Source organism: Octodon degus, unplaced genomic scaffold, assembly GCF_000260255.1.
Source record: "Octodon degus isolate 3935 unplaced genomic scaffold, OctDeg1.0 scaffold00018, whole genome shotgun sequence".
NCBI classification, from domain to species: Eukaryota; Metazoa; Chordata; class Mammalia; order Rodentia; family Octodontidae; genus Octodon; species Octodon degus.
In genome coordinates this window covers 1,018,735-1,046,576 of record NW_004524594.1, presented here as the reverse complement: position 1 = coordinate 1,046,576, position 27,842 = coordinate 1,018,735, and the positions used below count along the sequence as shown (strand labels likewise).

The 27,842-nt window shown below is 57.7% G+C and overlaps 3 protein-coding genes across 9 annotated transcripts in view; 1 reads left to right on the top strand and 2 right to left on the bottom strand.

The window, feature by feature from the left end:
- CUNH11orf49 (chromosome unknown C11orf49 homolog) overlaps positions 1-9,168 on the top strand; it is a 176,277-nt gene extending 167,109 nt beyond the window's left edge. For 2 of the 3 annotated variants that reach the window (XM_004626979.3, XM_023710651.1), the window contains 5 exons: positions 3,927-4,012; positions 5,387-5,582; positions 6,109-6,218; positions 7,494-7,557; positions 7,701-8,119. In XM_004626979.3, coding sequence (XP_004627036.1) covers positions 3,927-4,012; positions 5,387-5,582; positions 6,109-6,218; positions 7,494-7,557; positions 7,701-7,875 — 631 coding nt within the window. In that variant the 3' untranslated portion in view covers positions 7,876-8,119. Of the gene's footprint in view, positions 1-3,926; positions 4,013-5,386; positions 5,583-6,108; positions 6,219-7,493; positions 7,558-7,700; positions 8,120-9,013 lie in introns of those variants that run through there. The other variant, XM_023710650.1, reaches the window with a different exon arrangement.
- Pacsin3 (protein kinase C and casein kinase substrate in neurons 3) lies at positions 948-26,448 on the bottom strand. 4 transcript variants are annotated; one of them, XR_002820245.1, is made up of 11 exons: positions 26,340-26,448; positions 22,910-23,000; positions 22,641-22,797; positions 21,798-22,033; positions 21,525-21,680; positions 21,010-21,185; positions 20,785-20,905; positions 20,565-20,701; positions 19,650-19,768; positions 19,095-19,377; positions 948-960 (listed from the first exon to the last, which is right to left on the bottom strand). XR_002820245.1 is itself a non-coding variant. In XM_023710648.1 (11 exons), exons 3-11 carry the CDS (start codon positions 22,961-22,963, stop codon positions 19,262-19,264), a joined length of 1,272 nt encoding a protein of 423 aa, XP_023566416.1. In that variant the 5' UTR covers positions 22,964-23,000; positions 23,185-23,250; positions 26,340-26,429; the 3' UTR covers positions 18,902-19,261. The 4 variants fall into 4 exon arrangements, 3 of the variants coding, with proteins under 3 accessions (XP_023566416.1, XP_023566417.1, XP_004627032.1); XM_023710648.1 differs by lacking the exon at positions 948-960 and adding an exon at positions 23,185-23,250 and having other exon boundaries at positions 18,902-19,377; positions 26,340-26,429; XM_023710649.1 differs by lacking the exon at positions 948-960 and adding an exon at positions 23,185-23,246 and having other exon boundaries at positions 18,902-19,377; positions 26,340-26,429.
- Arfgap2 (ADP ribosylation factor GTPase activating protein 2) lies at positions 9,185-18,418 on the bottom strand. 2 transcript variants are annotated; one of them, XM_004626976.2, is made up of 17 exons: positions 18,247-18,418; positions 17,960-18,078; positions 17,435-17,507; positions 16,781-16,912; positions 16,620-16,700; positions 15,687-15,768; positions 15,385-15,441; positions 14,808-14,849; positions 14,472-14,524; positions 13,879-14,015; positions 13,681-13,812; positions 12,012-12,140; positions 11,803-11,934; positions 10,852-10,978; positions 10,614-10,707; positions 10,422-10,540; positions 9,185-10,160 (listed from the first exon to the last, which is right to left on the bottom strand). In XM_004626976.2, exons 1-17 carry the CDS (start codon positions 18,316-18,318, stop codon positions 10,140-10,142), a joined length of 1,602 nt encoding a protein of 533 aa, XP_004627033.1. In that variant the 5' UTR covers positions 18,319-18,418; the 3' UTR covers positions 9,185-10,139. The 2 variants fall into 2 exon arrangements, with proteins under 2 accessions (XP_004627033.1, XP_004627034.1); XM_004626977.2 differs by lacking the exon at positions 14,808-14,849 and having other exon boundaries at positions 18,247-18,417.
- Positions 26,449-27,842: the final 1,394 nt, after the last annotated feature.

Genomic DNA, 27,842 nt, shown 5'->3' with positions numbered 1-27,842 from the left:
GCAGGGCCTCTGGCAGGAAGGCTGGGGCGCCAGCTGCTGTCCCTGGGGCACAATGTTTGCAGTGCCCTCGCCTCTGGAAGGGTCTTCCTCGAGTCCTCGGGTGGGAACATGCTGCAGCCAGGAAGCAGGCACTGGCTGTGGGGATGGGGGCCCACCCTGGGGCCGCGGCTTGCAGTGATGCTGAGATTTAGGCCTGACATGGATGCAGGGCCCCTCTCTATGCATCTGTCCCAGTCTCCTGTGGCCACAGTCAAGACAGCAATTTCCCACTCAAGATGACACTGCACTCCCTCCCCTGGGAAATGAGGGCCTCATGGCCACTGCGGAAACAGCTGTGTGTAACAGCCCACTGGTCCTCCTTCACTTCAGCCTCCCCTGCATGTGCTGCCCAGAGCTGGATGTCGCAGCCAGTGTCACCTGGCCCTGCTTACTCACAAAGCCTGGGCAACAGGTCAGAAAGACGGGCGAGGCAGGTGGAACCAGAAGAACAGGACAGGTAGCTGCGGGCCCCAGGAAGGAGGAGGGCGCAGGACCTGGGCTCAGCAGAGCTGGACCACGCAAGGGTACCTGGGCACTGATAGGAGCGGCTGGCAGGGAAACCCCAGGGAAGAACGGGGAGTCTGTTCTGAGGACAGTGTGAAGCCAGGCAAGCTTTGAACAGCTAAAGGACAGCACTTCAAAAAGATCTGTCTGACTAGGAGAGGCGAGGGCCGCACTGGGAAGGAGGAAAGGCAGAGATTGGTAGCCAAGGAACGGACATCAGATGGTTTGGCCGGGCAGCATGGGGGTGGCACTGCTGGCAAGGAAAGCTGCTGTCCAGCTGGCTTGGCGGTGCCCAGGGTCACTTCTGTGAGGGAAAACCTCTCCACCGGAGCTTTTCACACAGCTGCCAGGGTCAGAAGATGGCCCTGCCCCTGTCTGCCTCCCTCAGCCACCCATTGATCCTCTTGACCTCCTGACCTCCCAACTGGCCCCTCCTAGGAGCAGCAGGAATGAAGACAGCACAGCCTGACGCAGGCACGTCTGTGATGCCAGCACCCTGGAAGGCTGAGGCAGGAGGATTGCAAATCCAAGCCCAGCCCAAGCAACTCAGCAACTTAGACTGTGTGGCAGGCTGGTTATCCGATGATAAATTAAGGATGAAGCTCAATGCACAGGACCTGGGTTTAATTCCCAGTACTGAAAGAAAGAAAAAAAAAAAAAAAAAAAAAGCAGAGTGCGTGAGATTCCTGGCCCTGCAGAGCTCCAATCCCTCCAGCACCCCTCTTCTGGGGCAGGGTTGGCTCTGTGGGGTGCCCACACCTCCCACTCAGGCCCTCCCAAAGCCCAGACAAGGCCTGGGAGCCCTCCTGGCCCACATCTGATCAACGTGGGAAAGCTCAGGTGGGGCTGTGGTGCTCACCAGCCGCCCCAGCTCCTTAGGGCTGAAGCAGGAGGAGGCACAAGCTGGAGGGCTGGGCTGAGCAGCACACGCTGGCCTGCAGGCCTGGGGTAAGTGTAATGGCGGCACAGCCAGCACAGGAATGACGCAGGACCAGGTCTCAGTGCCCAGCACAGGTATGGGAGTGCCAAGGAAGCAAGCTTTTGCTGCCCAGCAGCTTCTCAGCGCTCCTGGTGCACAGAGCTGGCTGCACGGCCACAGGCCACACTGTGCTGCGACAGCTCACAGGGCCTCCTCCAAGAGCCACAAAGCCTTCTGGGAAGAGCAGCTACTCAGTTCCAGCTACAGTGGAACCCGTGCCGGGCTGTATCACTTGTGCATGCGCGCACTCTGTGTGTGTGTGTGTGTGTGTGTGTGTGTGTGTGTAGATAGCTCGAGTGCATATTTTATTTGTGCCTAAAACCAAAAACCATGCTGGGTGTGGTGGTGCACGCCTGTAATCTCAGCATTCTGGAGGCTGAGGCAAAAAGATCATTGCAAGTTCAAGCCCAGCCTGAACTACACAGCAGGACCCTATCTAAAAAAAAAAAAAAAAAAAAATCAAATAGCAACAAAGAGGGAGCTAATGTTCAACAGAGAACTGCCCCTAGCAGGAAGCTGCAGGCCGGCTCCAGGGCTGAAGGGTGCTGGAGTTATGCCTGGTGTGGGTTCCAGGGTTGCTTCCGCAGCTGAAGCAGGAAACCTTAGTGGGGCAGGGCGGCTGAAGGACAACCCTATCACAGGGCTGCAGATGACCAGGACTTACTAGTAGGCAACTCCTGGAATTAGACAGATGGGGCACTTGCACAATTTTGAATATTCTAAAACTGAATCATACTTTCATTGGCTTTTTTTTTTTTTTTTTTTTTTTTGAGACAGGGTATCACTATGTAGTCCATGATGATCTCAAACTCCCAACAATCCTCCTGCCTCAGCCACCTGACTGCTGGGATTATAGGTGTGCACCCCTCCCCCTAGCCCTGCGTTATAAAGTTTTAAAGGGTGAATTTTATATTTTAGCTACATCACAATATAATAAAAGAACAAAGAGACAAATGGTAAATGCAGGTAACATCTGTAGGGAGAGGCCCTTGGCCCCTGGCAGGTGAGAAACAAGAGATGGCTCCCCACCCCCACCACCTGGCGCTCTGGGCTCCAGGGTGCAGGCTGCCCTGCCCACCCCTGCTCCTCGTCTGCGTGTCTGTACACCTGGCTGCCCTCTCCTCCCTCCCACCCAGATGTCAGAAGTTGGTCTCTTCCTTTCACTGTCTTGATCCTCCTCAGGTTAGGAGGAATGCTGGGTAAGGGATGGGGGTCCTTATTCCTGAGAGCCACGGGTGAGGGCCAGGGCGCCCCCTGTGGCCCTCGGCAGCATTGCATCTTTCCTTGCCAGTCTGACTGCTCCTGCTGGGATTTTTCATGATGCACCCTAGTAGTAGAGATAGCACTCCTTTTCCCTGAGCCCTTAGCACAAGGTGAGAAAAAGACGCTAAGCTTGCCACAGAATTCTCTTCATGTAGGAGAGGCTGTGCGGCCTGGCAGAACAACCCATCGTGGGGTGAAGTGGGTATAGCACCTGTTATGTTGTGGTCTCGAGTGAGGTAGACCAGCCAGGAGCCACTTACTATCCCCGGAGAGGAAGCCACTGCTGGGGACAGGAGAGCTCCTTGAAGCTCTTGCCCCGATGGCCAGCAACGCCACTGTCCATGGCTCATGCAGGTGCCTGTTTAGGGAGCTGTGACACAGGGGAGTGGACATTTAGAAAAGTACACGACAGCAAAATAAAACAGTGGTTAAAGAAAAGGAAAGGCTAGGCCAGAGGGCCCCTTGAAACACAGCCAGGGACTCCTCCAGGAGCCCTCAAAAGAGACTTCTGCCCCTCCCTGTCCCCTCTCCATTGCCTGGGCAGTCTGAACTCAACCTTGGTTACATCCCTTTGCTAGTCTGGTGACTTACTTTCTGTGAGGTGGGAGGGCCTGGTGACTGGAAGGACAGCAGGGTCCCCGACATGGTGCATCCTGGAGCCTCTCATGAGCCAGGTTCCCATCAGCCATCTGGGTCCCGGGTGGAGGTCCCACTCACTGTTCTGGCCATTTGGTGGCTCACTAAATCTCAGGGCCAACTGCCGAGGCCTCTTTCAACCTCTTGGCTGTTCTTTTGCCTTTTCTGATCAGCTGTATTTATCTTAAACTAAATGGTCCTCCCTGCAGAATGAACGGAAACCTTGGCTGTGTTACAGCTGCACCTCTTCCCACCCCCACCCCCTGCCAATGCCCAGCCACTGGCGAATGCCACCAACCCTGATTAGAGTCTGTCCTTGGTACAGGGTGGGCAGTTCCATTTGGGGCAGAGTCCAGGCACAGAAGTGAGGTGACTGAGAGGAACTTTTTAGGGAGCCCTGTCCCAACTGTCTTGCTGCCGCAGGGACTGGAGGCCTCAAAACAACCCCCTCTTTCTCTCCTCCCCCCCCCTTCCTCCCCCATTCTCGATGTCTTCCCCCCATCAGGATTGTGCTCTTGGACGATGCCATGGACTGCTTGATGTCTTTTTCAGATTTCCTCTTTGCCTTCCAGATCCAGTTTTACTATTCAGGTGAGCAGGTCCAAGCCCATGTACCCGTGTCCTGTAATCCTGCCCATCTGTGCATCTGGCACATGAGCTCCTCTCCCACTTCCTTTGGGGGTGCACAACTGGTACCAGCAGGGTGTCCAGTTAGCACTGGTGGCCCCAAGTTTCAGTCTGTAGAGCCTACTTCTCAGCTCCTGTAGACACTGAAAACCTCAGAGCCTAACACCTTTAAACCACAGTGACAGTGGCATCAGTAGCCTTGGCTACCTACCACAGACTGGCCTGTCCAAGGCAATGCTCAGAGCTAGGACCTGTTCGAGGGACAAGAAAGAGGAGGAACAGAAGCCACGCAGCCCGTGAGCAGCAGCTCGGCCAAGCAGGAGGCGACTCCAGAGCTAGGGTTCCCTGCCGTGCCCCGCCCCCACCCTGCCTGTGTGTGGGGGGACTATCAGCTGCCCTCACGGCTTCTAATAAGCACAAACCAGCCTCATCTTGCACATCCGCTTCCCGATCCCCCTCACTGCGCCCATAAGTTCCCTCTGCAATCAAGTGGAATAAAAATAGACATGTGCCCGAGTGCTCGCAGGCGACACACGATGGAATGTGGGGTTTAGAAACTGCTGACGGTGGCCATAAACAGACTCGTTCAGACGGGCTCTTCCAGTAAACAGAAGGCCGTCCTTGGAGACTGGAGGTGGCCTTCCTGCCAACTGCGGCCCACCACCCCCCGCCTCACTGAGGCGCCACTTTCTGTTTACTTGGTGGCAGTGTGGGGCTGTTCGGGCAGGGCCTGGAGCCCAGACTCTTGCCACCTGCTCCCAGCAGCAGCAGGCACAGCTCGCTCTGGCCTCCAAAGCTCATGGGCCCAGGGAAGGAGGGTTTCCCTCACTGCCGGGAGGTGCCCCGCAGGGTGTGGCAACAGGGAGGTGGCCAAAGCACTAACTGCACAAATCTGAGAACAGTGACCACACTAGCAGTTTGCGGGCTGGCTGTCTCCCCCCCGCCTCTCCTGGTCTGTTGGTTGGGGAGACTGGGGGCCTTGAGATGGGGCTGAGCATCAGGAACACACCCATGTTCACTTTTCCAATACAATGCAGCACTCAGCAGGCACCGACAAGCAGGACCCCACTTTATACGGGATCTTGCATTCCGGCGTGGAAGGCCTACCTCAGACATGCATAGAGAAAGCTGCGGGCATGAGCTTTGGTGTACAGTAGGGGGCTCAGCTGCCACCCGAGGGGGCTGCCATCATCCCACATGAGGGTGGCAGGTGTTGAGGCCTCTGCTCCGGGGACAGCAGGTGCTGAGCAGAGGCTCCTGGGGGGCTGAGCTGTCAGATGGGAGGAGGAACACACAGTGTCCTTTCCATCTGAATTGTCCCCCACCCCATGGTCCCAGAATTCCTGGACAGCGTGGCTGCCATCTACCAGGACCTGCTGTCAGGCAAGAATCCCAACACAGTGATTGTGCCGACATCATCCAGTGGGCAGCACCGCCAGCGACCTGCCTTGGGTGAGGCTGGCGTCCCTGAGGGAGTGGAAGCATCACAGTTCTACCAGTGTCTGGAAAACCTGTGTGACCGGCACAAGTACAGGTGGGTACAGGTCAGACCCTGTCACTGCCCTGGGTGCTCTGGGACCCGGAGAGGGTGTTATGATGGGCCAGGGCTTCCAGGGCCTTTGGTGACTCTGATATAAATTAGGACAGGATCATCTGCTTCCAAACCAAAGTGGGACCCAAGGGTTCCTAGCCAAGACACTTAGGTCACTTTCCTTTGGTGCAACCAAGTGTTGGAGACCAGCTTCCCTGGACACAGACCACCCCTGACTTCTTAAGTAGGAAAGAGCATTTGCTATTCCCAGCAGTCCCACAGAAAGCGGAGGTTTGGCTGGCTTGTGTGGCACAAAACACCCAATTTAGTGTCCTCAGAGAGGAGACTGTGCTCACCAGTAGCCACTCCCTGGTCCCGCTCCTGTGAAAGCACCAGCGAGGGCAGCGTCCACCCTCCCTGTCCCAGGCAGGGTTGCCCTGACCCTGCCCTGGGTCGTAGCTCTTGTCACCATCCGCACCCAGAGGGGCCCTTGCACGAATTTGTCTGAGTTAGGCTTGTGTCCCCTCAGCTGCCCACCCCTGGCCCTGGTCAAGGAGATCCTGAGCGGTGTGCAGAGGCTGACCTTCTATGGCTTCCTGGGGAGCCTCTCCAAGCACCCAGGCGTCAACCAGGCCCTGGGTAAGTAGCCCCGGCATTCCGTGGAGAGACAGCCTGCTTGTCCAAGGCCCTGCCCAACAAGAAGCTGCAACGCGTGCACATACACCACAGAATCCAAAATCTGCTCTAAGGAGCACCTAGGACATTGGGCAGCCACAGGCCCATGTCCCCAAGTAGATGGGGCGATGATACAGCAAAGAGAGCAAAATTCACATAGAAACAGGGAAGAGAGGCATTCTTTTCTCAGCTGAGTAGAAAAATCAGATTAATCTGAAAAAGAGCAAAAAAAGGGGGGGCTGGCGCCAGTGGGGCTTGCTGCTGCTTGTCACTGGTGGCTCCTCTGTCCACCTTCCCACCTCAAATGCCCACATCTGGTTCCTGCGATTCAGATAGGCACCCTACTCCGCAGGGAACAGAACGGGGTCTCAGAAGGAAAGTTAGCATTTGCTAAGTGCCCGCCACAGGATTCCCTGGGACACAGGGCGCACCACACCTCACACGCTGGTTATTTTAAGATCGGTGGGCAGCAGAGGAGGAGTCAGAAACCAAGAGGCTGCTGCGAGGTGTTCTTTGCATCCCTGGCCACCCTCTCTTCCACCAATGACAGCTGCTAGGGAGGGACAGGAAAAGCGAAGCAGCAACTGGGCCACGGCCGCCTGCTCGAAGGACTTTACAGAGGCCGTCCCAAAGCCTGCCCTGATTACTGAACTGGCTGAGCTGGAGCTCACAGTCTGCTCCTTGCCCCTCGCCTGCCCTCCAGAGTACAAACAGAAACACCCCGCTGAGAGGTGGCTCTGTGCCACCTTTCTCCCTGAGGCACCCCCCAAAATGAGAGGGTCCCATGAAACATAGTTTGAAAATCACTAACCTAGAGCCAAAGGGGGCGGGAAGGTCAACGGGAAGAAACTTGGCAAAGTGGGAAACTGAACCCGGGCCCCTCAGCTCCGGCCAGATCCGAGCCTCAGCACGCCTCCTTGCGGTGAGAACCTTCCCTCTGCAGTTCACTGTACGCAAACGCTTCCACTGTCTCCAGAGTGGGGTCATCCTGACCGAGGGACAAGGAAGTGGATGGTTTCTGACCTTTGGGGCTGGCCTGGGCTCAGTGCTAGGCCTTAAGGAGGAACTAAGTCGCTGTCTCCACTTGGAGGGGATTCCGTTTGCTCGGGGACACCTCGTCAGCTGTGGTCCATTGCACCTTACCTCTGCCCAGTGCCGATGGTGTGGGCAGTCATGCGCGTGAGGCCTGGCTGGGGACCTCGAGTCAGGATTTGTGCCCCATCCAGTGGTGTCTCCTAGGAGCGCTGCCTGACAAAGGGGACTTGATGCAGGATCCAGCCATGGACGAGGAGCTAGAGCGGCTGTAAGTGTCCCGTAGGGAGATGCTGCCCCCTCGTGGGAGCCACCCTCGCCCCCTGCCCAGGAGGGTCCCCGACAGTGCGCGAGCCGGGATCAAGTCCGCACCGGGGCTCCTTCTGCTCTGTAGGCTCTTCCCTCCCTCCCTAGGCTCGCGCAGGTCCCTGGCCTGGTCCCCGCCGTCGCTGCCACCCCGGAGCCCGGCTGCCCACCTTCCCGGACCCCACCCCGGGTAGGCTCCCCGTGGAGACCCCTCCACCACCCACGGAAGGTGGACACGGAGAGCGACGGCTCCACGGAGGAGACGGATGAGTCGGAGACTTGAGGCGTCCGCCGCGCGCCCGCACTGCCCCCTTCCGGCAAGAGGCCGAGCAGCAGCCCCAAGCTGGGCCCGGTGGAGGGGGACAGAGGACTAGGGCACGGTGCCCCTGAAAACTCGCGCTGAGTGGACACCCACCGTGGCGTGAGCGCGGAGGGAGTGGGCAACCGCGCGTGCAGCTTCCAAACTCGCCCCAAGTCCTGTGTGTCCCACCGCGGAACCCTAAGTGAATAAAGTCCCATGTGCGCGGCGAGCGAGTCTGCAGCAGGGGTGGGGACAGGCTGGCCGGATGGAATTTTCTGGCACGTGCCAAACTAGCAGCAGCTGGGTCGCCTCCTGGGCCACGGCAAATAGATCAGAGGGTTCCCACCACGTCCTCAGACCCAGGTCACAAATGGCTATGCTACACGGCACTGTCGCCACCGTTTCCCCAAGCTTTTGACCTGCTCAGGGTCAGCGTATGTGGATGGGAACAAACAGGCCTGAGGTGCCGCTGTGGCGGGTACATCTGTAACTCCAGTATTTTGGGAAGCTGAGGCAGGATGGCAAGTTCGAGCCATCCTCACCAACTCTGTACTAGTGAGACCCTGAATTTTAAAAAAGGCTGATAGGGATCAACAAAAGCCCTGGGCCCAGCACCCAACACGGGAGGCACAGGCCTAAGGCATAGACTTCCACACCTAGAGAAAGCAGAGGTGGGTGGGCTTCACCCGCCCTTGAGGCAGCAGGGGTGGGGACACTGCCTGTGTCTGCTAAAGCTAGTGTCACCCTACCAGGCACATATTTTCCTGGACCCCTTTGCCCGTCCCGTGGCTGGGTCTGGTCCACAAGTGGCTCCAGCCTGAAGCCGAGGCTTGCACAGGCCAGTGGGAATCAGAGCCACTGTGATGCGGTGCCCTGGAGCTCCAGCAGCTATAGGCTGAAGGCTGGCTGGAGGCCTAACCCTCCTCTGACCACCCTGGAAGACTGGGGCCCTGTAAGAATAGGGAAGGCTGGCTGGGGCTCACACAACCAACCCACTCACCGCCAGATCCCCCCAATTTCTGCCACTCTACCAAGGAGCACTGCCCCACCGTCCGCCTGCACTCTCCAGCAATGTGCAGGAACAAGGACTAACACCAGCTCTTTCCTCCGCGTGCCACAGGGTGGTGAGGTCGAGGCTGCACCGGACCCCACGGCAGCACAGGGCCCAGGAGCCAGGGGCCTTGGGCACTCAGCGAAGAGACAAACTGGAGGCCCTGGAGAGAGCGCCCGAGCCAAGTCGGTGGCAGCCCGAGTGAGCCGGGGGGGCAGGGAGGCAGCAGGAGGCCAGGCCTTGCCGACACAGGCCCCGTGGGGGCTTTATTGACACCGCTTTGTTTCAATACAACAGTCCTGAAAGCAGCTGTCCCTCTGGGGAGGAGGGCCGAGTGGTCTGCGTTGCTAGGGCCCAGCCTGTCACCCATGGGTAGGGGCTGGGCCCAACTGCTGCATGGCAGAGAAAATGGCACCAAGATGACACAGTGCATGGCCCAGATGCCGAAGGAGGCCTGCAGTGGGCTCAAGAGCTCACTGCTGGGGCACTGGCCGAGCCCCCTGCCCAGGAGAACACAGAGGCGGCCGAGCTGGGGCCAGCGCTGCCCCATCATCCATTTCCCTGGCCACAGCACACACAGCTTCCACTCACGGGACAGAGTGGGCAACACCATGGTGGGTGTGCTGACCAGGGAGAGTGGCGTCTCGGGTGTGGCCACAGTGACCTGGGGTTGAGACAGTGGCAGGCAGCCTCCATGATGGCAATGGGGGGACAGGAGAGGATCACTCAGGCCTGCAGGCTGTCCCAAAGGAAACTCAAAAGTGCCAGATAGTCTCTAGCCCTTAGGCCCAAGGTCCTTCCCCTTCTGTCCTCCCTGGCACCCAGAAGAGGCCACTAGTGACAGCAGGGAAAGTCCAGGGCCTCCCAAGGGGGTACCTGACCCGAGAGAGCTGGCAGAAGCCTCGCAGGATCAGTTTCCCTAGGGGATGTGCTGACCGGAAGAGCCGGGGCGCCTGCCCTCCTCCCAGGGCAACCAGGTGAGCAGCAGCTTCAGGCAGGGCTCAAAGGGGCGAGAAAGGGTGTGATCCACAGGCAGAGGTGAGGGCTAGCACTGGCAGGGCACTGCCCTCAGTCCCCGAGGCCCTCCACTCGCAAAGCACAGAGAAGTAGTCAGTCCTCCCCAGGTGTCACTGGCTGGGGAATGATGGGGCGCCTGCTGCTGACACCACTACAGGCTTAAGCCTCAGGGCTGGGGTCAGTAAGACCCGTAGCGATCCTGGGGTGGAGACAGGAAAAGCGAAGTCAGTTTCCAGGCTACCAAGACACTCAGACACACACCACCTCCCAACACCCAGGCCACATGGACCGCAGCAGGGGCCCCACATAGCAGCCTGGAGAGCACCACACAAGGGGGTGCCCTACCACACCTCACACTGGAGGGAACTGTGCAGGCGGGACAGTGTCCAGAAAGGGTCCCGCCCCAGGAGAGAGCCCAGAGGACAGAGAGCAGGCTGGGTCCCCACAAAGGGGGCCTCACCTGCAGTGAGTTCATCACCCCGTTGGCCAGCACAGCCATCTTGCCAGCCACAGACTTGACACCCTGCTTAAACTGTGCGATGTCGGCAGTGGGGAGCACATGCCCCAGAGACACGCTTCCTGTGAAAGCCAGGGAGGTGACCTGGAGTCCTCAGGCAGCCCTCCCACAGCCCACCACCCACCACAGCCCCACCTGCTCCGTGAGCTCCGTCCGTGTCCCCAAAGAGGTCTGCAGAGCTGATGGCACTGCTGCCCGAGAGCTGCTGCAGCCGGGACCTGGCCTCATACTGTAAAGGAAAAGTGCAGCTTGGGGGTCTCTGGCCAAGGATGGGACAACTCGCACACACCAGCCACGTGACATGGAAGCTGAGATGGGGCAGCCAGGGAGCTTGGGCTCCTCCCTGTGGCCACACCCATCCCAGTTCACTCACCTCAGTGTCCACCTCCCGCCCGAAGAACATGTCTGATGAGATGGCCTTGGCGCCTGCGAACTTCTGCTGTGCTTCGCTGGGCTCCACACCTGAGCCCCGGCTCTCTGCCTCCCTCCGGTTTGTGGCTCTGGAGGGTGTAGGGGAGAAGATTAGTTCTGGGCCACAGGGATGCACGAACCCCTCTTTGAGGCCAGACTCTCCCAAGGCTCTCAGGAGCTGCCCCTTCTGCACAGAGCTGGCACAGTGTAGAAACCTGGCTGGGAGGAGCCTGCGCTTTGGCCCCCACCCACTAGACCTACGGTCACTGCAGCTCCTCTGACCCCAGTGACAACATGCCCAATCTTGGGGTGACCACATAGCTCGGTCAGCGCTCACAGTCTCCAAGCAGACATACTACGGGTTTCACAAAGATCTATCACATTTAATCCTCCTAAAGACTCACTGAAGTAGCTATTTATACCCCTGTTTAACAATGAGTGATTTGCAGGTAACTTACCAAATCACTGCTCTGATCAACATGAAGGATTTAAAAACTAAATGAGGGGCCAGTGTGTAGCAGTGACTCCCCCACGAGGAAGAACTGCCTTCCATCGCCAGCATCAGTGACGCATGACTAGGCACAGACCAGACACTGCCTTCAGGGAGGAGGCCAGGGCTAAGGAGTAAAATCCAGGCCCGTCGGCCAGAGAAACAGGTCCCAGGCCACAAAGGCCCCCTCGTGCCAAGGACGGGTCCCTGTACTGCCTACTGAGATGGTGCCTACTGCAGGACTGTGATGCTGTTTACTCCAACTACATGAAATGTCCTGAGTCAGTCAGCTCCCCAGCTCACAGCCACGTGCGAAAGAAAGGCTCTGGAGCAACCCAGCAAGTGGCTCCCACATGGCCACAGACACAGAACACTTCCGCCCTCAGCACAAGTCCTCTGTACCTGCTGCCCCAGGCCCTGTACCTTTCTGAAATAGGCCGGATGCTTGAGATGGTCACTTCTGGCTCCTTCTCCTCCACCCTATCCATTCCCCAGGTGGTATCTGTGTCCCAGCGAGAACCAAAGGATTCCAAGGAAAATGGGTTGTCCTTGTACCTAGGGAGACAGCAGAGGCTTGAAGCAGCCCGGAGAGGAACACGGGGGCCAAGTCTATGCTCCAGCAGTTGCCTTACTTCGGAGGTCCAGAGGCGAAGGTTCCAACATCGTCAAACAAGTCCAGCTGCGAGCGGGAGGATTTTGCAGTCACGGGGGTCTCCTGCTCAATCACTTGCATCTCAGACAGCACCGAGTGGGAGACGGAGCTGTGCAGAACGGAATGGGCACTCAGGCAGCGTCAGCATCACGGCACAGAACGGCCACCTGGCTGCTGGGCTGCATCTCCCTTCCCTCCCTGCCAGTACACAGTGGGGTTGGGGGTGAAGCTATGTGTACCTCAGGTATCTAGGACAAGGTCAGTACAGCACCAGGCACAGTGCTGACCTGGAGGGAGCACTCCAAAAGAACATCCCAGGCCCGCAGTTGCTGCCCTTGAGCACTTCACTACTAGATGCACCACATGAGTGCTGTGGCCTAGAGAACAGCCCCTCCCTCGGCATACTAGAAACAAGACCCTTCAGACACAGATAGTGAGCAGAAGACAGGCCCAGACGAGGAATACACAGCCAAACCTCTTACCAAAGACCTAGGAACTAAAAACAATACTGAACCACAGTGCTGAACTCCTATAATCCCTACTCAGGAAGCTGAGGCAAGAGGATCACAAGTTTGAGGCCAGACTGGGCAATTTAGCAAAAGCATCTCATAACAACTAAAAAGGGCTGAGGATATAGTCCAGTGATAAGAGTACCCTTGAGTTTAATTCCCAGTACGACAAAAGAGAGGAAAAAAAGACAGAAAGATAGACAGACAGACGGATGGACAGACTAAATCTAAAATCAGGTAATTTTTGTTTTCAAAATCTGGTGCTAAGCCAGGTGTGGAAGCGCACCTGCAAGCCCAGCTCCTTGAGGCCGAAGCAGGAAGATCCTAAGCTCAAGGCCAGCCATCCTGAAGCTGCCCTCTGCTCATCCTGGGCAACTCAGCAAAACCCTGTCTCAAAGTAAACAAGGTCGAGGACGCAGCTCAGTGGCACAGTGATTCCCTGGCATGAGAACCAGTATTAAAAAAAAAAAAAAAAAAAAAAAACACTTCATTCTGCCAGCTACTAGACGCATAGGCTCTGGGCAGGCTACTTAAGTGTTTCATTTTTTCACCACTACACTGGAATAACAGCAGCTCCTACAAGGACTAGCAGGTCTAAGTAAACACAGCCGCATAATAATAAGCTCAGACCTCCTGCTTCAGTCTCCCAGAGAGCTGGGATTACAGATGTGTACCACCAAGCCCAGCTAGAGACTCCCAATTTTTAAGAGATCAAATCTCAAGACATTAACTCAGAGCAGGCAAAACGTACCAGAGCTGGTCTGTGGCACTCACTCTGGTTAAGAAAACCACAACAGAAGCAGTGCTGTGAAACAGAACGGGCAAGGCCCACCCCAAGGGCACATGAAGCTGGGGGAGCCATGAACCTGTAGGTCTCAGGAGTGCACTAGAGTATAAACTGCCCTTGCCATTAGCACCCTCAATATTGTGCCCACCCTGGGCTCTTGCTGTGTCCTGCCCGATGCACAGAGTACCTGCCTTCTGGTCTCTAAGTGCCACAGTAGGTGCCCTAACACAGTGCACCCAATATAGTAGTTGATTCAGCCTCAAGGAAGACTAAGAGCAGAACTCGAAACCAGGAAGAGGCCAGCTGGTACCCAGAAAACCAATGGCACTGCCTGCCACTCTGCCCAGCCTCACCTGCGGGACACCAGGCCCATGCCTAGCCTCTCTGCCTGCTCCCGCTTCTTCCCTTCTAGGTTCTGCAGCTTCTTCTCCTCCTTCTTCCGGTCAATCTGGAGCTCCTGATAGGCCAGGCGCATGGAAGCGACCCTGGAGGACAGGGAAAGTCAGGGCCCGGCCCCCACAATGCCCTGCCACCCCATGGCCAACACGCACATGGACTCCTCCGCCTGCTTCTTGGCGTCTGCCACCTGCTGCTCACGGAGCTTCTCTGCCACCTGGGCTTGCCGCTCGATCTCACTGAAGCTCTGGTTGCTCACCTTCTGGGCCCCCAGGCCTTTCTTGGCCCCCAGCTAGGAAGCGAAGCAAGCAGTGTGGGTCTTGCCAGCCAGGCTCCCCAGCTCCCTTTCAGGCCCAGGTGCTCTGGCCACACTCATGAGAAAGGCCCTGGGTAGGTTTTAGGTCACAGAAGGGAGCCGATGAGCATGGCTGAGACAGAACAGGGGCTCCACTGGAGCCAGGCATGTGGAGGCTCAAGTACTCCAGCCAAGGCCTCGGAGGATGAGACCAATGCTAACCCCGACACAGCTCCTGTGCACCCAGCTTTGCTGCTAGCCAAGACACTCACTCCACTTCCCTACCGCCTCCCAGAAGCTTCCTGAAGCTGGACATCTCTAAATCCCTTCAACAGACAAACGTTATTAAGCTACCTGTGTCGGAGCCGTACTGCCAGTGCATGACAAGGTCAGGGCAAACGAGGAATCCAACTGGAGCTGCTAACCACCCCGCCAAACTGCCCCACCACCTACCCCCTTCTTGGCTGCTGCCGGCTTCTTCTTGCCGATGATGGAGCTTTTCAGATCTGTGTGAGAAAAAGTGGCCATGAGCTAGGACAGGTAGGGTCAGAAGCGGTGGCTTGGTGACACCATGCAGCTTCATGGCAAGAGCGGCTTAAAAGCACAACTTCAGGCAGGGAAGGTGAAGCTGCCACCACCAGTTATACCTGGTGGCATCCAAGCCACAGACAGACAAGGTTAAGGGCCTTGCTGACAACCAGCATGTTGCGCAGAGCACCGACCCAAAGCACCAAAGTGAGGACTGTTAGGTGGTGACGATGCCCCAGGCCCCACGCAGCAGCTGGTTACCTCGGGCAGAAGGGGCCCCTGCAGCTGACAGACACATGGACACTGCAGGAGAAACAGACCCGCTGCTAACCTGGGGCCAGCCCTGAGCCTCACAGACACTCTGTGGGTCAACTCTGCCAGCCTCACATGGGCCCCCGAACAGTCACTCTGCTGGCTGCCTGCCCAACCCCCAAAAGTCAACAGAACACACCGAGGTCAGAAAAGGGACTGTTTACCCTACCCACGCTGGAAGGCCACTGAAAAAAAGTAGAAGAGAGTTGAAGGACAAGCCAGAGACCGGCTCTGAAGCTCTGAAAGGACAGTGTTGCCTCCAGCCATCAAGAGCTTGAAACTGCCCTCCTACCCAGTGAATGGGCCACACAGGAAGCTCGTGGGGACCAGGACAGACGTCTGGTCTCATGGTAGCCTCCCACGCTGCAGTGGGATCCCACCCCATCCAGGGCTCAGTTCAATGGGCCAGGCACACACACTGACAGCATAGCCAGGACTCTGATCACAGTCCCCACCCGAGGTCAGGTGTCTGTCGCCTGTGGCCATCCTCTCCCGGTCAGCCCACCCACCAAGCTAGCATACTGACCCAGGGAGGCCTTGTGCGAGGAACCAAGCAGATCGGTGTTGGGGCCCTGTTCTGGCTCTGTGGATGCAATGACAAGAGTTAGGTAGGAGACCTCCCCGTAGACAAGTGAGGTAAGAGCACAGCTCCTTGGCTTATTCCCAGAAGGTAAATGCTTGCTACTCCCATGCCACTGAACTGAATCTCATTCCAACCAAAGATCTACAAAAATCCCCCCACCCCTACTCCACTGGCCAAATGTCCCCTTCCTGGCCCAAAATCATTTCCCAGGGACAGGAGATGGGTGGAACTGGGGCTGAACTCACGTGCCAGGCTACTGCTCTCTGCAGGCGGGGCTGGCTGCTGGGTCTCTGAAGGCTCGGTGGTGGGTGTGTCCCAGGCAAGGGGCTGAAAAAGGAGGCCAAACCCCAGAAGCCCCAGTGAGTCCTCCTGCTGACAATGAGCACCTGGAATCCACAGGCGCTCATGGGCATGAAGCCCTACTCCCTAGTCCAGAGAAGGAGGGAGGCTGGAAGTCAGCAAGTAAAATTACAGCTGCTGTGCTCCGGAGAGATACAGAGAGCTGGCATCAGTTCACTCATAGCCATGGCCCATTCCTGACTCAAAAGCACTAATAATTGGGCGCCAGGCACAAGTTAAAAGGCTCCTCACACACAAATGGAACTATCAGGAAAAGCCCTATGCAGCGGTGACATCTCCACATTAGAAACTGAGGTTTCGCCAGGTTGAATGACCTGGCCACATCACAGCAATGCCAGGTAGAGAGGCAGGGAATGCAAACTCAAGAGTCTGACTTCAGTAGCCAGGGGAAGCAGACAGGAAACTTTCACAGGGGTTGGTCACGGGGGACAGAATCCTTTCACTGTCCCCCAATTAGAGTAACTTCTTTTATTTATTTTTTTTCAAAGTTTTATTGGTAAACAGCAATGAGACAGTTTCAAATCAAATCGGAAGTACAGTTTCAACAAATAATACACTGCATATATTCTTCTTAGTGGTAGAGTAACTTTTTAGGGAAAAGTCTAGAAAAAGTTGTTTAGAGCTCTTGAGCCTCCATTACGTTTCTCATCCTCCACATCTTCCCCCCTTCGTCCTAGTTCCTAGGACTCTTATCACCTGTCCACTCACAGGGCAGCACCTACCCAGCAGGGAGCAGCCTCCCACACACTGGGCCCCAGAGGCTCTGACTGGCAGAGGCCAACTACAGAAGGCCAGGGGAAACCCTCGTGGGCACTCACCTGAGTGTGTTCACTGAAGAAATCAGAGTCTTTCTTTTCAGGGGAGTGACCAGGAGCACTGCTCATGTTGTCTATCCAAAGCTGAAAGAGAGAAGGCTCCTGGAAACTCGAGGCTCTAAAGACTCCACCTTTCCGCCCCGACCTCAAGAACAGGCACTTACATCAGTGCCGTGCCTAGCCAGGGCCGCGCTCCCCAGCTGCCGGATCTTCTCTCGGTACATCTGGGCAGCTCTGCTGTTATACTTGGTGTTGGCATCACTGGCTGTGCATCCATGTTGACGGAAAAAGGCTGTCTGAACAGCAGAAAAGGGCACAGCAGGCTACAGCTGATTCTCAGCAGCATAAAATGGTTCTGTAGTAGTAGACACCCCTAGTAACAACCTGGTCAGGATCTACACGAGATGACACTTATTGACACCAGCAGTTTTTCATAAAGTTCCTCTGAAATTCTTTCCAAAAAACACTTTGCCACTTTCTATCCTCTGTGATGACTGAAGCCCGGCACTCACTTGACCCTGCCTGATGCCAGCATGCCAAGCCCGCGCTACACATCCTCCCTCACACCAGGCCTGCAAGACTGAGAAAGGCTGTGGAGGCCTCAACTTTCTTAGCCTTCTCCGGAAAACATTTGTTCAATTTAGTTTGAATTTGAAGGCTTTTAGAGGAGCTGTGTGACTAAGTCCCAAATTAAGAAAACACTGCATGGTGTTACAGACCAGAAACTCTCTAAACAGACACACAGAGAGGGCCTCCCTCAGGGCCGCGCTGGTACCTGGGCAAAATAATGGGGGCTGGGGGAAGTACAGGGGCTTTACCGCATTGGCATTCCCGCCGACCTGCATGCACCTCAGCTGGAACCAGCTCCAGTTGGAATCCAGCTCTGTGGACCTACGCACAAGAGCTGGGTGTCACCTCAGCAGACAGCAGGAGACGTGTCCCCCTGGCAGGCCCACACCTGATCTGGCCACTGCCCCATTTCTGTCACCCTGCCCTGGACAGGGGTCGCTCTTCCCTCACTTATACCGAAGGGTCCTAAATATTTCCCCCAACCTGGAAGATCTCGCGCTCAGGCAGGAAAGCTTGGCTTTGGTTTTAACCTTGGGGTTGATCTCTGAGACATTCTTGCCAGTCTATCCGCCAAAAGGTCAACGCTGCTAACTTCTGCCCTAAACCAGCCCTGTCTCAAGTTTGATGATGAGGCCTGAAAGGAGTTTTGATCCTGACGCAGAGGAGGGCCGCTCCTGCGGCGAGGTGCCCCTCCAGCCGGGGCCTTCCCGCAGGAGGTTACTGGACCCCAAACTCCGAAGTCGAAGCAGCCCCGACTGGCGCCAACGACCCACCTAATAAAGCTAAGATGGACCCCAAGGGAACGGTGCACCCCGGAGCAGTCGATGCACAGAAAAACACCATACGTGATGCTGGCCCAGCTTGGACTCTTGGCGCCGCAGTCGAAACAGGCCTGAGTGGAGGAAGCGACAAGCGAACAGTCAGGCGCCCAAGTAGAGGCCGGAGGCTGACACCCAAGAAAACCACCCACCTCCGCCCTTTTGTCTCTTCCTCAGACGACAGAGGCCGGGAAGCTCCCTTTCTGCCGGCGCCAGACCTCGCGGCCCTCTCGCCCAGATACCTTGTTAGTGGGAATTGCGCGAAGTCTCTTAAAAAGAGTCTGGATTTCGGTCTTGCTCGGCTCCGCCGCCATTTTCTCTCCTTCCCAGATACAACCGCAACCGACGGGTGCCGCCACAGGCCAATCCGCGCCTGGGAGGGCGGGCTAACCCCGCCAACCGAGGGGTGGGGTGCTTTGGATGCGATCTGGACCAATGAGCGGCAGGCGGCACAAGGAGCGTGACGTCAGCGGCCGCGAGCAGTACAGTGGCCGCGAGAGTAAGGGCCGCTCCACGCCGGACCAAAGCACCGCCGGAGCGGGCGACGGATCGCGAGCCGGCCCAAATCTCCTTCCGGGGATTCCCAGACGCGGAGAAGGCGGAGCCGCCCGCCGAGGGCGTGGGCTACTGGGCCCTGCTCTGGCGGGTTATTGATAGACACATAATGATTAACGATCCTCCCAGGCTCTCCCTGTTCCACCAACCCGCACGGGAACGCACTGTGGCAGGGCCCCTGTTCAGTTCGCGAGCCAACACCTAGACTAAGCCTTGGTCGCCTCACCGCTCCTTTCTGTGGGTTCAGGGTCCTGACATTCCAGGGCAGGAATCGGACGGCAAGCCCATGCCCAACCCCGTCCTCCCCAGAGCCTCCTCCATGTATCAAAAAGACACACGTACTGCCTGATAGTGCTTTCTTTTTTATTTTTTTCAAGTTTAATACACACTAGCACAAGTCACAAAGAGAGGGTGCTGCTAGTCCACAACTACATTTCCCAAAGTCCACCCCAGGAGACCAGAGCACAGTCCTCAGCTCCTGGGCAAACTCAAGGCTCTCCTGGGGAGGTCGGGCAGCGCTGAGCCCTTCTGTCACCTCCGACCTAGACTCAGTTGGCACAGATGCCCCCCTCCCTGGTCGCAGGACTTCCTGCCTCCTCAGGGGACAGAGGAGCAGCAACAGTGCAATGGTTCAGAGCCAGGCAGTTCGGGAGCAGCTGGGCTGGGACCCGGGTAGAGAGACTGCAGAAGGGCCTCGGGCACTCAGGCGCCCACACACTCCACGTAGTTGGCAGGGTACAAGCCGATGCGGCCGCTCTGTAACTGGCCCTGGCACCAGCCCTGCTCATCCTCCTCGCTCATCTTCAGCAGCTCCTCTCCTGGGGAGAGAGGCTCTGTCACTGCCAGATACCCTGAGCCCCGCCATTCCCACTACTGACTGGGTCACGGGCTGAGGGGGACAAGGTAGAATGAGAGCTTGCCAGCCAGCCAGCAAGAAGGGACAGGGCTCAGGAAGGGGGAGGCGGCTATCAGCAGGCTGCCCCACCTCACTCCCCAGGGGCAGCACTGAGGCTGACAAGGAAGATTTCCCCCACAGCCCTATGTCCTGGCAAGTGAGGTTGGTAAGAAATAGGAATCAAGCCCAGGGTACCTGCTCGGAAGCTCAGCTCATCTGCCTCCTGGCCAGCGTAGTCATAGAGTGCCCGCACCCGCACCCCAGTGGCAGCCTTCCGAGGGCCCTCCTCGTCTGACCACTCCTCATCCTGCCCCCTGGAGAGCAAAGGCAGAGCAGGCAGCTCAGGCCCCAGGACTCAGGGAGAAGGGCTTATCCCACCGAGGGACCCTTCAGGGGTAGGTGGAGGAGAAGCTGGATGACTCTAGTGGGAGCTACCTGGCAATTTTATTTTATTTTTGTATTTTAGCAAAGGGTCTACAGGGTGTTCCAGATCTCACTACTAGATCAGACGTATAGTGATCTACCTGTTTACAGCCTCCCAGGAGCTGGGATTATAGGTGTATGCCACCACGCCCAGTCTCAAATGCTGTCTCAGCACACCCCAGGGGTGGAGCCAGCACAGCAGGCCCAGGGATCGAACCCCCGGCCCACGCTTTAATCTGCTGAGCTATTTGGCCGGCCCTTAAATTTATTTATTTATTTATTTATTTATTTATTTATTTTTAGTACAGGGCCTACAGGGTCTCATTACATAGATCAGACTCGTAGTGATTCTCCTGTTTTCAGCCTCCCAAGCGCTGGGATTACAGGCACGTGCTACCATGCTCAGTCTCAATCACTGTCTCAGCGCACCCTGAGGATGGGGCCAGCACTACATACAGGGGATCAAACCTCAACCACTACATCTGCCTAAGCAGGCACTTTAGTCCACTGAGCTATTTGGCTGGCCCTATGCCTGGCAATTTTAAACCTCTCCTAAATCAGCCTGCTCGTCCAGGGCACAGATTTCAACCTACTTCATGTTGAAAAGGAAAGAAAGGAGAGAGGGGAAAGTGGGCTGGGCGAGGGGCAGAGCTGTTTGTTGGCTTCAGCTGGGCTCCTGGCTCTCACCCTGGGGACCCCGGGGACTGCAGTGGGGGTGCAGTGCCATCTCTTGTGGGCATGATGCTGGTCAGAGTGACCTCATCGGGGCTCCGGCCACCCTTCTCCTTCCTGCTGATTGTTCTCTGTGGGTCCAGGGACCACTCCTGCGGGAGTGAGCGTGTACAGTGTCAGGCTGGGCCACCTTCACCAGCTTCATCCCACACCCCACTTAGTATGCAATACGTGCCTCAAACTGTGGCCAGTTCATGGCCATGCCTGGCCCGTGGGTGCTGCGCCACCAGCGCAGGTCCTCCTCGTCACTGGCTGCCTCGATGCGCTGATGCAGGTCTCGATGGAGTTCATGGAACCTAGGGTGCAAGGCAGCTCCCTCAGATGGGGACATTCTGGGCTACTGAAACCCCCAATCGCACGACCTGTGCGACACATAGGGAACCCCATGCCCATGCCATACTTGTCACTGTTGGAGAGGTCAAGGTGCTGGTGTAAGGTGAGCAGCATGTCCTTAAAGAAGAGAAGCCGCTGGCGCTCAGCAGCCTGGCAGCTCTCGAAGGCCTGCTCCATGTCCTCCATGTAGCGTGGGGTATAGCGGTGCAGCTCTGCCAGCGTTTGCTCATACTGGCTTTTCGTCTAGGTGGAAGAGGCAGGGGCTGTGAGCACAATGCACCAAAATTTAGCAGGCAAAGCCACAGGGGCAAGCAGGCCTGTGGCCCAGGTCTCATCCTCAGGAACCTCAGCAGTCTAACAAGGAAGGTGACATTCAAGCGCATCACCTCTAAGAGCTGGCTGGAGAATGAGAACCAGTCAACCAATGTAGAAGGCAGGAGAAATCAGAAAAGTCTTCCTGGAGGCAGCATTGCCCCTTCTACTCCAGGGCTCTGCCACAGAGCCACACCCCCAGCCCCAGGCTCCGCCTTTAAATGAGCATCTAGATAGAGGGCGCCCGGGGTAGCCTCCCCGCAGCCTTGCCTTTTCTGCTTCCTTGGTGCAGCGCCCCACACGCTCCTGCAGTTTGCGCAGCTGCTCCTGTGACACGGCGCTGTCCGCCTTGGCGTGGCTCTCCCGGGTCTGTGCTGTCTTCTCGTCCTTCCGGGCTGCGTGGTAGCTCTTCTTGGACGCCTCAACCTGGTATTGCGCAGGCACAGCTCTGGACCCTGGACGCCACACTCCGAGCTCCAGGCCCCACACACTCCTGGAAGGTGCCCACCTCCAGCTCCCTCCCCTCCATGCACCCAGCCTCACCTCCTTCAGCCTTTTGAGCCAGGGCTTCTGGGCCTTTCGAAAGCCATCCTCAGCCGCCCGGCTCTCCCGAAAGCCACCCAGCACCGGCCGGTGGAAGGCGCCTCGCTGCCATACGCGCACCCGCTCACTGTCGGGCCCGTGCAGCTTCTCGCGTACCTCCAGGTGCAGCTCGCTGAGCCGCTCGGCCGCCGTGAAGAAGGCGTGCCAGGCCTTCTCCAGCGTGCCATACTGGGGTCCTGCGGAGGCACGGGGGCCCAAGTGAGCCACCCCTCTCACTAGGTCCTGCCAGGGTGCCCAGAGTGCAAAGGACAGCACTGTCACCTGCTGCCTACCGAATGCCAATGCTGTGTCCTAACTGGGAAGACCTTGCAGAATTCCTGCCTCAACCACTGTGAGGACAGTGTCATGATCTGTGTGGATGAGGTAAGAAATAGAGGCCCCGGGGAGATAGCTCAGTGGAATAAGTGTTTGCCTGGCGAGTGCAAGATAGAAAAAGAAAAAAAAAAAAAAAAAAGAAAGAAAGAAAGAAATAGAGGCCCAGAGAGGTGGTGTCTACTTGTCCAAAGCACCACAGGTACTCCATGGGCCGAAAGTCAGACCCCAGCAGAATGCACACACTACATACCTGGATCTTTCCCTCAAACAAAAGCCCAGGGTCCACTCCCAGCTCTTTGGAGCTGTGTGACCTCAGGCAAGTCCCTTGGTCTCCCTGAACTCCCAGTTTCCCTCCCAGGCAGGAAGTATAGCTCAGAGGCAGAGTGCTTATCTGGTGTGGGCTCAATTCCCAGCACCAAACTAAGGGTCCCCCGCTCACAGTCCCCATCAGCCTGTGCAGCTACTCACCCTTCTCCACTGTACCCCTCCACTTGCGGGCCCACTCGGCCAGCTGCTGGGCATAGGCCTTCTCAATGCGGGCACGCTCCTGGAAGCAGCTGACCAGGTCCCCGCAGAGCCGGTGCCCGTCCTCCACCCGCTGCACCGTCCTCCTGTAGTTGCCAGCCTGGAGGTTCGAGTGACAAGAACTGCTGTACAGGGAAAAGCTTCCCTGGCCAAGAGGCTGAGCTCAAAAAAGGAGGGCATTTCGGTGCCACCATAAAACCCCAGCTGCTCACCTCCCAGAAACTGCCCCCCAGGGGCTCCCCTCCAGTGTCCTCTTCTGGAGCCATCGAGTCCCCACAGCACGGAATGGTGGCAAATTGGGGACTGTGGAAAGGAGTAAGCAGAAAAGTTGGATTTGGGCATCACCGCAGCAACATCCCTGCCACCCAAGGAGCCATCAGAGCTTGGGGTGACACAGGGGGCTGAAGTCCCAGGAGGAGCAGGGGGACATGATGGCTACTCAAAGCTCCTCCACTCACTGTGGGGCTGCCCTACCCTGCCCCCATACCTGGGGTCTAGAGATCACTTCAGGGACTCAAGTGTCCAACTCTCCAGGCAGCTACCGCAACACTGTCTTGAAGTGAACAAGAACACAGTGGGGTAAGGGCAGGGGCCGAGTGTCCAGGGCGGTGCCTGGCTCCCCCTGATATAGCAACTGCTGTCAGAAGCGCCAGATTCCAGGCAGGGAAATGCCAGGCAGGTCACACGATCCAGGCAGGATTAGATGGCAGGCGGGGGTGGGTGGTGGGCAGAAGAGGGGTGAGGACTCCTGCCCAGCCGGGGCCCCTGGCGCCTTCTCTTGAACCACAGGTCGACCCCATTAGCAGATGGCTGAGTCCGACCTGCCCATGCTGGGAAGGGAGCCAGGAGGCCAGGAGCCCTCTTGGCCAGGAAGCCAGAACAAGTGCTTTTTTGGTGGAATAGTGCCCACCTGGTCGGCTTCCACACCAGGGCAGGTGTTCAGACTAAACCAGACCCTGAACCAACAATGCCAGGGACTGCTGTGTCCCAAATAGCGTCCATAAAGCCCCTTGGGACTTCATGGATAATGAGCAACTCATCGCTGCCCTCAAAAACGCCCAAAGTCTGGGGGCCATGTTGGGAATGATGTTCTCCAGAATCACAGAGGAGGGAAGGGGGACTCCAAGTCCAGCACTGCCACCTCTAGCTCTAGACACAGTGGCATGCAGCCACTCCCTCTTATCTCTGGGCTCCGTCTCAGCTGTCCCTGCACTGCATAGACTGACTCATGGCCCCTAGAAGGAGATCTCTTCCTTCTCTGAGCAGAACTGAGGCCCAAGGGACAGAGGACAGAGTGTCTGCCTGCTGCCCCCGCAGCAAGCTGAGCCAGAGCGTCCTCCAAACGGGTGGACTTCTATTTATCCTTCAGCAGTCAGATGAAAGCCAGGCATGGTAGCACACAACTGTAATTCCAGCATTCAGGGGGCTGAGGCAGGAAGACTGCCATGATTCGAGCAAGGCCTGCCTAGTACACACAGTGAGTTCAAGGCCAGTCTGTACTATGGATCTAGACCCTCTTTTATTTATCTTTTTTTTTTTTCCCAGTACTGGGGATCGAACTCAGGACCTTGCACTTGCCAGGCAGGCACTTACGCCACTGAGTTATATCCCCAACCCAAGACCCTGTCTCTAATGAAATAAGTAAGTCAAATGAGCATGGTGGCAATTCCCTGCAATCTCAGCACTCTGGGTGACTAAGGCAGGAGTATCACAAGTTCAAGCCAAGCCTGGAAAACTTAGCGACTTAGTGAGACCCTGTCTCAAAATAAAAAGTAAAAACAAGCTGGGGATGTAGCTCAGTGCTAATGCCCTGGGTTCAATTCCATTATCATCCAAAAGAAAAACAGGTAAAGCAAATGAGGGCATCTTCCCAACAGGGATCCCCCGTCCCTCCCTCCTCCAGGCTACCAGCAGCCCCTGTAACCCCTCACTCGGGGCTCATGTTCCACAGTCTGTGGCTGACAGGATGGCATCTGTCCCCAGTCTTTGATGCTTTTCTGCCATTCTGATGCATTTCCCCGTGCTCTGGAACCATAACTGGGAGTATGGCTAAGTGGTAGACGCCATGCTTTAGCCGGCACAAAATCTGGGGTCCAAGGCTCAGCACCAGAAAGAGGAAGGAAGGAATGACATGAAAACTGGCAGCCTGCTTCCAGCCTCTGCTGACAGGGGGCACCCATGCTTCCCGGGGGATCCCAGGTGCACAGAGCAGCAGCACCTCACCTTTCTTCTCAGGTCTGCCCCCCTTGTCCAGAAGGGACAGGAGAGCCACATGGAGAGAGCGAGCTGCAGCCATAAATCACAGGGCCTCTGGAGCTGTCCCAGGGAACCATCAGGGCTGGGGGCCCCTGCCTGCTCCCCAGAGGGCTGCCCCCCAGCCTCTCTCTGGCCCCAGAACAGAGCAGGCTGTGTGTGCAGGGCTGGCACAGCTCCCTCGGCCTCACAGAGCAAGCACAAGCCCCAGGCCAGGCACAACCAGGCCCCACAGCTCAGCTCCGAGTTGCTGTGGGGTTGGCCTCCACCCTGGCCCCTGCTGAGGAGAGTTGGCACTTATGCCTCCCAGCCCCAGCAGAGCCCTAAATCAGCAGAACACCCTCTACACAGGCAGGAGCTCAGAAAGCAGGTAATGAAACCTTTCCGGCCCAGGGCGCCCAAACCTACTGGGCCCAGAGAAATCCTCCTGGCAGCTGCTGGGGCCAAACCAGGAGGTCTGCAGCTTCCGGGAACACATACTGTCCCCACTGAGGCCCCTACTCCTCTGCAGACGCTGGGGTCACCACAGGGGTAGGGAGCACAGCCACCTTGTCAGGCTCAGGCTGTCTGAGTCACTGCGCCCAAGGGCTTGTCCCCCAGGCAACCCCTCTCGGTCAGCCTGCAGCCCTAGGATCCGAGGACACAGGAGAGGACAGTCGCTGTCCAGAGAGGAGCACCTATCCCGTGGGGGCTGGCACCCGCATCCAAAGGCCCTGGAGGATGGGGGGAGGGGTACGGGAATGAGAAGGAGGCAGGGCAGAGGAGGGGCAAAACAAAGGGGCACTTTTGGAAACCCGACCTGCCCGCAGGGGTGCCTGCTCTCTCCCAGGTGACGCGCTCCAAGCCCGAGGCCTCCAGACCTGGAAGCGAGCGCCCCTCGCCAGCCCCCCCCCCAACAGGCGCAGCACACCCAGGATCCCCTGGAGCCCACGCGCGGCAGCGGAGCCCCGCCTGCCAGGGAGGCGCTGGGACTTTCTCTGCCAAACTTGTTGAACTTGGTCTTGGCAGAGGTGGGGCCAGCCCGTCACCGCGGAGGGAAGGGGCACCGCTTGTCTGGGCCCGGCCCGCCATCACCTCCAGACAGTGGCCTGGACTGTGGCGCCAGGATCTGGGGCTCAGGACCAGGGGTCCCGGGGGTGGGGGGCGGGAACGGCCTTTGTGCAGCGCAAGGAGGGTGGCGTGGGGCCCTCGAGAGGTCCCCGGAGATGGTTCACCCATCAGCCCTACACTGCCCCTTGCCCCACGAACGTCCACTCGGCTCGGCCCTGCCCATCCCCAAGCGGAGCGGGGTCCCCTGCGGCGGGAACAGGTTCCACTGCCAACTCCAGCAGCCGCGGGACCGCGAGGCAGGCTCAAGCTGCCGCGTCCCGGTCCCTCCTGTGCACTCACCGCGTCCTCGCCGGCCCGCAGCGGCTAGGGGTCCGGCCACGCTCCGCCGAGTCCTCTGCTCCCGCCGCCCCGCCGCCGCCTCCCGGAGCGCCTGGCCCTCCCCCGGGAAGCCCGGCCCCCGGCCCCGCCCTCCCCGCGGCCCCAGCCCAAGGCCCGGCTCTGAGGCCAGGCACCGGCCCGGTAGGTCTTGGCAGAGGTGGGGCCAGCCCGTCACCGGGATCCGCGCGCGCTCCGGGATCCGCTCTGTGCGGACGCCCCAGGGTGGCGCCGCGAGACTGCAGGGTCAGATTTCGGCCTCGTCCTCCCCTCCACTTTCGCAGATTGCGGGACTCGGTCTGCATCGCCCCCCTAGGGGCTTGAGAGCGACTATGCTTTGCATTCTCTGCTGAGCACAGCGTCCTAGACTGTTGCTCCGGGGAGGCTCCCGACCACTCCCGTAGGAAGCATTAGGATCCCCATTGTACAGATTGTGGAAACTGAGGCAGAAGCCTGCTGGGACTGCTCTCTAGGTGGAAGGAGCCGGGTCTGAGTGCTGGTGGTGCTCTGCTAATCTGGGACTCATTCTGAGGCCTGGGACAAACACGCGGTGGGGGTGGGACGAAAAACACGAGCTCCTCCCCCTCCACGTTAGTAGTGCCAGATTTTGTACCACGATTTATTCTTCAAGCCCTTCTCCCCTCCGCTCCCTTTATCAACGCTGTCGTTTTTCCTGGTTGCTACAATCACCCTTCTCCCCCAGCCCCACCCCCGCCCCTCGGGATTTTTCGGAGCCTGCCCCTTGTTATTTATATCCACTGAAGCGGTCCAAGAATGTTCTGCGGCTGACCTAAGCGCCACCTGCTCGCCCCTCTCCTCTTGCTCCCTCCTGCGCTCAACGGCCCAGTGGCGGTACCCTGCGTCCCGGAGACCAAAGGGAGTGCGGTTCGGCTGGCTCCCCCAGCCCTCAGGGGTGCCCCTAGACGGAATGGGGCTGCCGAGCGCGGCTGGGGATCCACCCTTGGCTGTCCTCTCCCACCCCAGCCCCCACTCCCTGAGGGGTGCGCGTCTCTGCGCTCAGATTTTCAGAAGGAAGCGTTGATTTTTAAATCCTGGAGGAGTTTGAGAAGCCACTGAGTCGCTCACAAACCGGACAGGGGCAGTAAAGAGAATGAATGGGAGTCATTCAGGAGTAACATTAGCTGCCTCCCTAAGGTTCCTGGAGGCGCCCAAGATGCTCCACCTTTGACTGTCGGGTTCTGGCCGCGGGCGACAAATCAGCCCTGGGTAGTGGATGTGAAACTCGAGGCCGTGGCTTCCGAAACCAGTTTCAACACCCACTCTCTTGGGGCTTGGACAGGTCTCTTCTCTGCTTATCTCTGCTTCCACCTTTATTAATCTTGGCAGGTGACCGGGCTGACCTTTCACTGGGCCCTGGGCCCCAGCTCATTAGCGATTGTAAAACAACTGCAAATGGGAAAATGTCTAACAACAGCCACAGTGCTTTGTGTATTATTTTTAAATCAG